This window comes from Hypanus sabinus, chromosome 3 (assembly GCF_030144855.1).
Source record: "Hypanus sabinus isolate sHypSab1 chromosome 3, sHypSab1.hap1, whole genome shotgun sequence".
In the NCBI taxonomy this organism is placed as follows: Eukaryota; Metazoa; Chordata; class Chondrichthyes; order Myliobatiformes; family Dasyatidae; genus Hypanus; species Hypanus sabinus.
The window spans coordinates 67,980,483-67,992,690 of record NC_082708.1 but is presented as its reverse complement, the minus strand read 5'-3'; the positions used below and the strand labels follow the sequence as shown (position 1 = coordinate 67,992,690).

The 12,208-nt window shown below is 40.1% G+C and overlaps 1 protein-coding gene across 2 annotated transcripts in view; it reads left to right on the top strand.

Moving 5' to 3' along the window:
- Nucleotides 1-12,208, top strand: part of LOC132391419 (NADPH oxidase 4) — a 151,314-nt gene that overhangs the window by 48,252 nt on the left and 90,854 nt on the right. For both annotated transcript variants that reach the window (XM_059964597.1, XM_059964598.1), the window contains exons 7-8: nucleotides 1,966-2,038; nucleotides 2,358-2,438. In XM_059964597.1, the coding sequence (XP_059820580.1) occupies nucleotides 1,966-2,038; nucleotides 2,358-2,438 (154 nt within the window). The remainder of the gene's footprint in view (nucleotides 1-1,965; nucleotides 2,039-2,357; nucleotides 2,439-12,208) is intronic.

The window sequence follows — 12,208 nt, the reverse complement described above, 5'->3', positions numbered from 1 at the left end:
TGTTCCACACTAGAATCTTGTATTTTTTTTATGAAAATCACTTTTCATTATTTTAATCTTGGAAGGGTTTGGAGCAACCTAAATAATCTTTCCTCATCAGGTAACTACTAAGAAATAGTCTGGCGAATCTTCTTTCATTGCCTTGAAAGGAAATATATGATTATTAAACAAGGAGATCAAAGATGTAAACAGCATTCAAAAGCACAAGATATTCTACGGATGCTGGAAATCCAGATTAATACACATAAAATGCTGGATAAATTAAGCAGGTTAGGCAGGACTTATGGAAATGACTAAACAGTCGACATTTCAGGTTAGGAACCTGCATTAGGACTGGAAAGGAAAGGGGAAAGGCTCAGAATAAGAAAGTGGGGGGAGGAAAAGGAGTACAAGCTAGAAGGTGATAGGTGAAACCAGGTAGGTGGTGAAACAGTAAGAAGCAAGGAGATGATAGGTGGAAAGGTAAAGGGCTGGAAAAGAAGGTATCTGAAGGGAATAGGAGAAACAGAGGGGGGAGGATATAGGCAAGAGAGGAGAAAAGGAGAAGTGAGTGGGCGATGAGGGAAGGGGAGGGGAAAATGACCAAAATTTAGGGAAATCGATGCTTGTGCTATCAGGTTGAGGCTACCAAGACAGAATATGAGGTGTTGCTCATCCAACGTGACAGAGATCTTGTCATGACAGAAGAGGAGGGCTTGGATCAACATGTTGGAATGGAATGGGGATTGGAACTAAGATGGTTGGCTACTGGGAATTCCTGCTTTTTGTGGATGAAGTAAAGGTGCTTGACAGGGGGGTCTCCCAATCCATGTTGGACCTCACCAGTGTAGAGGAGGTCACATCAGGAGCATTGGATATAGTAGGTAACCCCAAAAGATTTGTTGGTGATGTGTTGTCTCACCTGGAAGGACTGTTTGAGAACTGTCTGTCATCCTTCTCAAAAATCTGGGGTTTCCCTTCCTCTACCAACAAAGCAGGCCTCAAACATATTCCCTGGACAACTGCCCACACTCCATCTTCCTGCTGCCTTAACAGGGACAGATTTCCTTTTGTCCTCACCAGCTACTCATGAACCTCTACATGCAGCACATCATTTTCTGCAACTTCCACCATCTTCAACAGGATTGTAAAACCAAGCACATCTTTATCTCTCCCCACTCTCTGCTTTCTGCAGGGATCCCTCCCTCCATAATTCCCTTCTCCATTATATTCCTCCCCACTAATCTTCCTGGCACATCCCTGCAAGCAGAAAAAGTGCTACACATGCTCTTCCCTCACCTCCATGTAGGCCCCAAACAGTGCTTCCAGGTTAGGCAACACTTCACCTACAAATATATTAGGGTTGTCTATTGTATCTGGTGCGCCTGATGTGGCCTCCTCTACATTGGTGAGACCTGATACAGATTGGGAGAGCAACACCTCATGTTCTATCTGTGTAGCCTCCAACCTGGTGTTATGATCATTAATTTCTCTAACTTCTAGTAATGTTTCTCACTTCTTCCATCCCCTATTCTGGCTGCCCTCTCACCTTTCCTCTTCTCCTTACCAGGGGCCCCTCCTCCTTCCCTTTCTCCCATGGCCCACTTTCTTCTCCTATCTGATTCCTTCTTCTCCAGTCCTTTTCCTTTTCCATCTATCACCTCCCTGCTGCTTATCTCCTCCCCCAACCACTTGGCTTCACCTATCACCTTCTAGTTTGTACTCCATCCTCTCTACCTTTTTATTCTGGTGTCTTCCCCCTTCCATTCCAGGCAATTGTTAATTATTTTCCTAGATGCAGCCTGACCTGATGAGTTCCTCCAGCATTTTGTGTGTGTTAGTCAAAGCTCTGTACAGTTATCACTTGTCTACTTAATTCACTCTGCAATGAAGGCCATTTCTTCAATTTTTGAAAGTCTTTAACTTCACGGTTGCAAAAGCTGATAATTTGTAATACTGCTGTTGATAAAAAATCTTGTTATTTAGTTCCAGGTGTAACTGGCTTCCTCATGGTATTGGTGCTTTTTTTAATGTGTACATCTTCATCATATTCTCTAAGGTAAGAACAAACTCCGGCAATATTTTCTGAATCACCAAGTTAAAATATGTGGATTTTATTTATTATTAATATTATTATTTCTCTTTGTATTTGCACAGTTTTTTGGTACACTGGTTGTCTGTCTTATTGGGAGTAGTCTTTCATTGATTCTATTATGTTTCTTATATTTACTGTGACTGCACACAAGAAAATGGATCTCAGGGTTGTGCATTGATAGTAAATTTACTTTGAGCTTTGAATAATATTGATGAAGGCTTTTTTTTCTTTCTCTATGGGTTGGGTGCTATTACTGTGTACTGATTTCCCTTATGATTTGCAGGTACTCAAACTATGACATCTTTTGGTATACACACAACCTCTTCATTGTCTTCTATATTTTACTTCTGCTTCACGTGACTGGGTAAGTTATTTGAAGTAAGATTTTTTTCCAAGAAATTTTTCAGCAAACATACAATATCTTACTGTGCTTTATCATTATGAAACTTACAGATACTTAAGATTTCAAAATCTAGAAATTGTTCTGTCTTTGATTTTGCTGTTGAGACAATTACTTAAAGAGCAAGAATTTCACCAATGTAATTAGCTTTCCCATTGTTACAGTGCAGCTGAAATTCAGTTCATTGTCAATTAATGGTGCACATTTATATTGCCAAATGAAACAATGTTCCTTTACAAGTTGCAAGTTTGTCAGCATCTTGCTCAGCAATTCTGCTCTTTGTGACCAGCAAGGACATACCAGCAAGAAGACAACACACTTTTAGCACAAATAAATCCTGGTGCAAGATGACTGGTTGCTCTGAAGGTGGGAGGGAGTGGGAATTGCTCCCAAAGAGTTGGAGAACGGACAGATTTGTATAGAAGTGTCTGCAGTGGTATGTTCTTTGTACAGAGACCTTGTGGTGCTACAGCCAGACCAATCTTACAGGGGATTGCCAGGCAGAGTCCATTGAGATACAGTGTTATGAGAGCATAGTCTTTGAATTGAGGGGTAATCAAATTCTGTGTTCTTGTGTATCCGCTCTTATGCTAAAGGAGGTGTGTGTTCTTTTCTTGAAATATGAGGTTTAGATGATCTGTCTAAAACAGCAACAAACAGAAACTTTCTGATGAGGCAGACATTTGAAGCTGCAAACATGAGGAAATCTGCAGATGCTGGAAATTCAAACAACAGACACAAAATGCTGGTGGAACACAGCAGGCCAGGCAGCATCTATAGGGAGAAGCACTGTTGACGTTTCAGGCCGAGACCCTTCGTCAGGACTAACTGAAAGGAAAGATACTAAGAGATTTGAAAGTAGGAGGGGGAGGGGAAATGCAAAATGATAGGAGAAGACCGGAGGGGGTGAGATGAAGCTAGGAGCTGGAAAGGTCATTGGCAAAAGTGATACAGAGCTGGAGAAGGGAAAGGATTATGGGAAGGGAGGCCTAGGGAGAAAGAAAGGGGGAGGGGAGCACCAGAGGGAGATGGAGAACAGGCAGAGTGATGGACAGAGGGAGAGAAAAAAACAAACAACTAAATATGTCAGGGATGGGGTAAGACAGGGAGGAGGGGCATTAACGGAAGTTAGAGAAGTCAATGTTCATGCCATCAGGTTGGAAATATGATCAAGGGGTAAATAAGAGGAGGTATCAGAGAGTTGTCACTGTGCCTCGGCCAGGTAGAGGTCAGTACGCCAGACAACAACAGCTCCCCCCTTAACATGATCAAGAGGTAAATAAGAGGAGGTGTCAGAGTTGTTTCTGTGCCTTGGTCAGGTAGAGGTAGAGGTTTTGAAGCTGCAGCGTGGAATGATGTTGAAGCGTATTTCCATAGCTTCTAAAGTTAAATTGGAGCTTACAGAAGATCAACAATCTTAGTGATATGATTTGAAAGTTGGTGCTTTAAGTGACACTGTTTCTGGGAATTTTATTAACCTAAATACATGAGTAACTATGACTTTTTCATTCAATGAGATTGATAAGATCAAAGGCAATAAATAGCAGGACAGTTTTGTAGTTACAATATATTTACATTGATTACATATAGTTTTCAGACACTTCCATCTTCACACCAATACTCTACACACACAAAATGAATGTTAATCAGCATTGTCTGGTTTGCAATCAACTCTAGTGCACAGCTCTTGGAAAACTATTGTTCAGGGCTGATTTTCAGTTCAATCTACAATTCATGATCATGTCTGAAGATTGGTTGCTGGTGAAGTAAATATTTGCTATACACCCTAACAGTTGATAGCATTATGTGAAATTTAATACTGGGTAAACGTACTAGGACAAATTAAATTCCCACCAACAATTGATGAGATGAGTTTCCTACTGTCCACTAAGGCACCCAGGAATATGTACTGAAGGTAAACTGATTTTCAATAGTGTAACACATTTTTCAGAGTTGTGAAAATAAATTCCTACCCCAAGCCTTTAGTGCAATTTTGCTAACTGCAGAATCAACAAATAAAATGAAAAGTGTTTGTGTATTCATCAGAAACTGGGATGCTGAATGAAGCTTCTTGCAAATAGTTGGCATTAACTAACAAAACTGTGGAATGTGCTCCTTTAGTAGTCTGCTCATGAAGTTTTAGATTGATAGTTCACATTTAGCGTTCTCCTCATCATGTACACATCGATTTTTTTAGTAGTTGAGGGCAATGGCAAATGAACGTTGTATTACAGATTAAGCACCCTTTTTCCAACAGTCCAAAATCTGAAAACCTCCAAAATCTGAAATATTTTTGAGTGCTGACTTGATGTCACAAAAGGGAAATTCCAGAATGTGCTGGAAAGGTTCTCGGGCAATGTGCAGGTCTCTGTGCACCACAGACAGATCTGAGAAGTGACCTCACAAATGTAACAAACAGAAGTTAATGAAAATTAGAAAAAGACTGCAGAAAGTGAAACATGAAGATCCTGAATGTGTATTAAAGAATGGATTTGCAATGTCAGAGGGAACATGTGTTGATCATGACATAAGCACAGATCTTTCACAACAAACTAAGAATTGAAGTTAACTGTAAATATTTAACAGGCTGGTTGCAGAAATTTAAAGAAAAAGCATGGCATTTTATTTAGAAATAGAAACATAGAAAACTTACAGCACAATGCAGGCCCTTCGGCCCACAAAGTCCCTACCGTATAAATTACTAGGCTTACCCATAGCCCTCTATTTTTTCTGAGCTCCATGTACCCATCCAAAAGTCTCTTGAAAGACCCTATCGTACCAGCCTCCACCACCGTTGCCTGCAGACCATTCCACGCAGTAAAGATTTGTGGGGATGAAGTGTCTGCTGATCACAAGGCTGCAGAGAAATTCACTGATGGGTTTGTGTAGATTGTCACTGATGAAAAGCTAACACACAGCACTGTATATATGTGTGATGAACAAATGTAAGACAAATATTGTTAACCAGTAGCACATTAATTTAGTCCGGAATGATGACAATGCTGAACAGCCACTGACTGTCAACTAGGGCAGCCACGACAGTTATAACTTACTTTCTGATGGTTCAATTATTGTTTCCTACACAAAAATATTTAAAATATTATATAAAACTCCCATCAGGGTATATGCATAAGCTGTATATGTAATGTAAATAGGTTTCGTGTTTAGACTTGGGCCCTATCCCCAAGGTTTCTCATTATAAAGATGCAAATATTCTGAAATCTGAAAAACACTGAAATCCGAAACACTTCCCGCCCCAAACATTTTGTATAAGGGGTGGTCAATCTGTGATTGGTCTTCAGCCATTCACAGACTTCTTGTTGTCCTTTGCATGCCAATTTGTTATCAAATATTCAGCAGAGTATTAAAATCGAAAATTTATTGTTGATGGAACTGATATTAACATACAGAAAATGCTGAATAGCCGTGGTAGTTTCTGTGGAGGCACTTTGACCTGTAAAGAACTAACTGTATTTCTTTTTTTTGTAGATGCTATCTGACTTGCTGAATGCTTTCACTCTCTTTCTCTTTTTAATTCAGTAGAGTGTAGTGCCTCAAGAGGACACTAGGGAATTGGGTAAACAGGGTAAAAAATTAATATTTTATCAGTAAATATGTTGAAGATATTTGAATAAGTAAGAACAAAAATACTTAATTCTTCCTATTTTTTGTAATTTGCTGTTCTCCATTCAAATTAATATTCTTGCTGTTCCTGTGAAATTGTCTACAGGTTTAAGAGGCAAGTTTGGCTGTGTAAGTGCTGAGAAATTCAGAAATGTTGTATTCTCTTATTGGATCCCTTACAGGGTCCAACATGCAGATAGGAAGGCATTAGCAGAAGCTGGCTTACAACTTTGGGATTTTCAGAATTACAATGAAATTCCAAGGTTCCAGTGATGTGATGAATGCTGAAGGTTCATTATAAAACTACCAGCATGTGTAGCCCTTCTCTGGTCCTTTGTTCTATTGAAAGCCGAAGTGATTTGCCTTGTTTCCAGTGTGTACAGGCATAAATATGTTGCAGAAGAGAGAATGGAAATTGCTTAGAAGGAAATACTAGTCAGACAAACTGTTTCTGCACTTGCCATGCAATCTGTCAGTGTGGTTAATAGAGGAAATGTTAAAATCCTGAACTGCACTATCTTCAGTCCTTTTAGTTGTATTTACTTACTATGTTGAGCTTGCTGCTTCTCTTCCCCATTGTTTGGAAACTATTTTTCTGTCAACTGTAAATTCTTGCATCAAGGATTTGACTGCCTTTTATACCACTGATTCAATTATTGGTAAAGTGATTAATCTTACATTGGTAATAATGAAGTATTCCAGGCAACATCCTGTTGAATCCTTTCCCTTGCATGACATAGGTCTCCCTGTGTCCTTAGACAATCACCTTTACTATCTATAACTTACTTATCAGCCTACAGACATTCTTATTCAAGACATTTATATACTTGACAAACAACAAAAGATCTCTGGACCAGTCTCTGCAGTACGCCACTTTTTACAGACTTAGTCAGAAAAGCAACCCTGCATCACTTCCCTTTGCTTCATGTCACCAAGTCAGTTATGGATCCACCCAAAACATCTTGGATTACATGTGCTCTCACTTTCTGGACCAGATTACTTTGTGGGTCCTTGCCAAAAGCCTTGCTAATATTTTTGTAAACCACATTTTTTGCACTGCATTGATCAGTTTTCCTTGTGAATCGCTCAGATTTGAAATGCAGGAATTTCCCATACAAAGTGCCATCTAATCAGTATCCACTTCTCAAAGAGATCACATATCCTATACCTGTTCATAGTGGTGGAGGTTATCAAGAGTGCCGCATGTACAGATGGATGAAGGAAGGAGAAATAGGGAGAAGTTAGCTCTTTGGTAGACAAGCAGGCTGAAAAGACAGACTGACTGGGGCACTCCTGTTTGTAGTTTATTGAGACGAGCTCAGAAGAGGCTGGGGAATTAGGTGGCTGGAGGCGTTGGAGGAAATGAGGTCAGTGACTGTCTGGAAAACAAAACCATCATGTTATTTATGTGTCAGCCCTGGTGCCGTAATTCTGAGTCAGAACCATGGGATCAGCTCTCACTCTTAAAACTAAAGCAAACTATCTAGACATTTCACTGCTGATGGAGTGCTAGATAGTTGTAGATGCCATCATTCAAATGAAACTTTAAATCAAGATTCTGTCTTTCCACAGGTTCCATGGCATTATTCCAAGATGAACTAAATATGCCTCTGTGGTATCCTCCACTTGAATTAGTTATTTATGTAATATCACAATGTATTCTATGATCCCTTGCTCTGCCTGTATTTGTTGAGCCTTGATTTCTATGCCCATATAATAATGTTTCATTGCCTTTAAAGTATTTTGAAATAGTGCTGCGATTATGGATCTAAATTCAAAGATTTGCCCTTTTTCCCTTAGCCTTCTAATATTGAAAATGGATTGAGTTATTAATTTCAAGACTTATTTTGGAAATTGGTCAAAATGAATAGAACCAGTGGGGCTGTTCAGAAGGACAGGGAAAGATAAATTTGGGTCAGTCTGTGCTGTTGCACATAGAGAATGCTTCATAATTGTCTAAATGGCATTTCCAGTACTTGTTCAAAGAGTGTTACAAATAGGAATCTTTTAGAACAGAACCATCCTGATAATGGAGAAATTTTAAAATGGCTATGTGTTAGTTGTCTTGAGATACAACCTCTGTAAAGCTATCATGGATGCCAAGAGACAATAAAAGTCCAAAATCAAGTCCCAGATCAACCATCATTTGTGGCAGGGCTTACATTCTATAATGGGCTACAGAACAAAACTGTGCAGCATCACCAACAACAGTGCATCCCTTCCTCAATGCATTCTGTACACACTTTGAACAGAAGGAGATTGGAATGTTACCACTGGACAGCCATCAATGCACCTGACATACAGTCACTGTTTAGATGTCTTCCAGGGAGTGGAACATCTAGCCCAGATGGTGTCTTTGGCTGTGTTCTTTGATCCTGCGCAGATCTACTGGCGGGTTATTTGCAGACATGTTTAACCTCTCCCTGCTTTCCCCAAGAATCCCATCTGCTTTAAGAAAATCGCTATCATCCCAGTACCTATAATAAACAAAGTAATGATCTTTATGCCTACTGCCCAGAGGCCCTGTCATCTACCATCATGACATGCTTCAAGAAGCTTGTCACGACACATATTAATTTTCTTCTCCCAGACAACCTGACCCACTGCAATTCACATGTCACTGAACCAGATCCTGAGCTGCTACTTCTTCAAAGAAATTCAGCATGTCCCCCTTGAACTTCACCAAATTTTATTGAAGCCCCATTAAAATCGTATCCAGATACACCATGGCTTGGTTTGCAACTGCTCTGCCCCTGACCACAGGACCTGCAGAGAATTGTGGACATCGCTCAGCACATCATGAAAACTAGCCCCCCCCTCCATGGATTCTGTCTACATTTCTCACAGCCTTGGTATAGAAGCCAAAGTAACCACAGACCCCACCACCTCAGACATTCTTTCTTCTCCCCCATACCCCCCCCCCCCCCAAATCAGGAAACAGATACAAAAGCCTAAAAACAAACTATCAGGCACAAAGACAGCTCCCATCCCACTGTTTCAAGACTATTGAGAGGACCTCTTGTATAAGATGGACTCTTGACCTTACAATCTACCTCATTATGTCCTTGTACCTTATTCCCTGCCTTCACTAGACTTCCACTGTCAGATTTTATTCTGCCTTTCATTATTGTTTTCACTTGTACTGCCTGAATGCACTGTTGGAATGAAATGATCTGTACGGATGGCATGCAAAACAAGTTCTTTACTGTATCTGGGTACATATGGCAATAATAAAGCTACTTACCAATTCACTTTATTAATGTCTCCAATAATATTTACTGAATGTCTGCAGAGTATGAAGAGCCTTTCTTAAAAGCAATGGCCTGTGGTTTGTTTTACAGCAGTTTAAGCCTGTGAATTACTTTGGAGTTGGGTTTGATCTCTTCCCCTCCCCCTTTCTCTCTCTCTCTCTCTATCGCCTGTCCTCTCTCTCCTCTCTCTGACCTATTTGGCCTATGTAGTATTGGTTGTAAAAAAGAGGTGGTTGTTTGCAGGGAGTTATCCAATATTGTCTTGGAAGATCCTTTGGAACAAAAGAAACAGTTTTGAACAAACAAACCAGCACCAAAATGGAGCCCATTGTAATAGTCTCCAGGTTCAGGGACCTGATCATAGCAGTACTTGTGTAGGACTTTTAAAGTAGCATGACATCATTTGATCTGTTGTATCAGTACTATCAAATAAATCTGAAACAGAGCGACTTGAAATTTTAATCAAAGCTCAGTCAAAAAGGTTGGTTCTAAGGAAGGAAAGAACAGTGAAAGAGAAAGCTTTAAACTAGAGCATATGCTTTGACAGTTAAAAGTACAATGGTGTATGTAAATTCAGGAATGCTCGAGAAACACAAATTAGAATCTTTGAGTCTGAAGCATTGTAGAACTGGAGAAGATTAGAGAGTTAGAAAGCTACATTAAGAAGAAACAATATGAAAACAATTTTAAACAGAAGTTTGTTTAACTGGGCACCTGTGTAAATTAGCAGGACAATAGTGATGCTTGAACAGGATTTAATGTGAGTTAGGACAGAAATAGTAAAGTTTTGTATTAATGTCATTTTGCATTATGACTTTTGGAGATGGAATAAACTGCAGAAGAATATTCTCTAATTTTCAAGTTGATTAGCATAGCTACTTATTACTGAGAGAAAACAACAATCATCTGTGTGGAGAGATACGGGGCAACCAGGCCAGCATGAAGAAGGCTTTGAACAACTAGCGCCAATGTATTACTTCTGAAACCAGAGGACCCAACACACTTTACCTTTGTTACACCACCATTATAAATGTTTAACATGCCATCCCACGCCTACACTTAAAGTTTGAACATCTGACTTTTCCTTTACTCTCAGCATATAAAACCTGTGCCAACAAACTGGCAGAGGTGCTCAAGGACATCTTCAATCTCTCACTACTGCAGTCAGGTTCCCAGCTGCTTCAAAAGGACAACAGTTATACCAGTGGCCAAGAAGAGCAGGGTTAACTGTCTCAACCGACTGTCATCCAGTGGTATTCACATCTACTGTGATGAAATACTTTGAGAGGTTGGTCGTGGCTAGAATCAACTCCGACCTAAACAAGGACTTGGTCCTGCTGCACACATTTTATCACCACATTTGGTCTATAGCAGGTGCAAACTCACTCGCTCTCCATTTGGTCTTGGATTGCCTGGACAATAGTAATACCCATGTCAGGCTGCTGACAATTTGTTCTGCTCAGTGTTCATCATTATACCCTCAGTTCTAATCAGCAAGCTTCAAAATGTGAGCCTCTGTACCTCCCTCTGCAACTGGATTCTTAAGTAAGGGCTCCATGGACCCCAGGTTGGGAAACCCATGACTGTGTTGCTAGGCACAGCTCAAACACCGTCTATAAATTTGCTGATGACACAATTGTTGTTGGCAGGACCTCTATGGTGATGAGGAGTTCCAAAGAGAGAGAGATCAGCTAACTGAGTGGTGTTACAGCAGCAACCTTGCACTCAGCATCAGTGAGACCAAGGAATTACTTATGAACTTCAGAAAATGGACAGAAGTGGAAAGGGTGAGGATTTTCAAGTTGCTGGGTGTCGACATCGCTGAGGATCTATCGGGACCGAACATATTGATGCAATTACAAAGAAGGCATGACAGCAGTTATATTTCATTAGGAGTTTGAGGAGAATTGATCTGTTAACAAAGACACTGTGGACAGCATTCTAACTGGCTGCATCACCATCTGGTATGGAGGGGTCTCTGCAGGATTCGAAAAAGCTGCAGAGAGTTGTAAACACAGTCAGCTCCATCATGGGCACTAGCCTCCCCAACATCCAGGACACCTTCAAAAGCCGATGCCTCAGAAAGGCAGCATCTATTAATAGGGAGACTCACCACTCAGGTCATGCCCTCTTCTCATCAAGAAGGAGGTACAGAAGCCTGAAGACACACATTCACTATGTCAGGATTAACTTCTTCCCCTCTGCTATCGATTTCTGAATAGACAATGAACACATGAACACTACGCGTATTTTCCCTCTCTTTGCACATTTAATTTTCTTATATAGTATATACCAGGGGTCAGCAACCTTTACCACTGAAAGAGCCACTTGGACCCGTTTCCCACAGAAAAGAAAACACTGGGAGCCGCAAAACCCGTTTGACATTTAAAATGAAATAACACTGCATACAACGTTTTTTTTGCCTTTATGCTATGTATAAACAAACTATAATGTGTTGCATTTATGAAATTGATGAACTCCTGCAGAGAAAACGAAATTACATTTCTGCATGCAACAAAAACATTTTGAACTCCGAAAAAAAGACGTTGGGTTGAAGGTTACTTTTAAGTAAAATACTCAACGTCTATTTGAGTCCTTCTTGTATTTATGAAAAACGCCAAACTTAAATTTGCCGCCAGCAGCAAACCAAAAATAACATCAGCCAGCTGTCAGCCTGAAAAATAAAAGGACTATTTCACTGAACAATGAAAAAATATGAATATACATAAAATAATAGGCAATTAAAATATTTATCATACTTGGTTAATGGGATTTCTGCTCCTGGACCTCAGCGCACAGCGTCTGCACATCAGGGCTGTATGACGTCACCTTCATCTTTACACAGGATCGCAAGCTGTC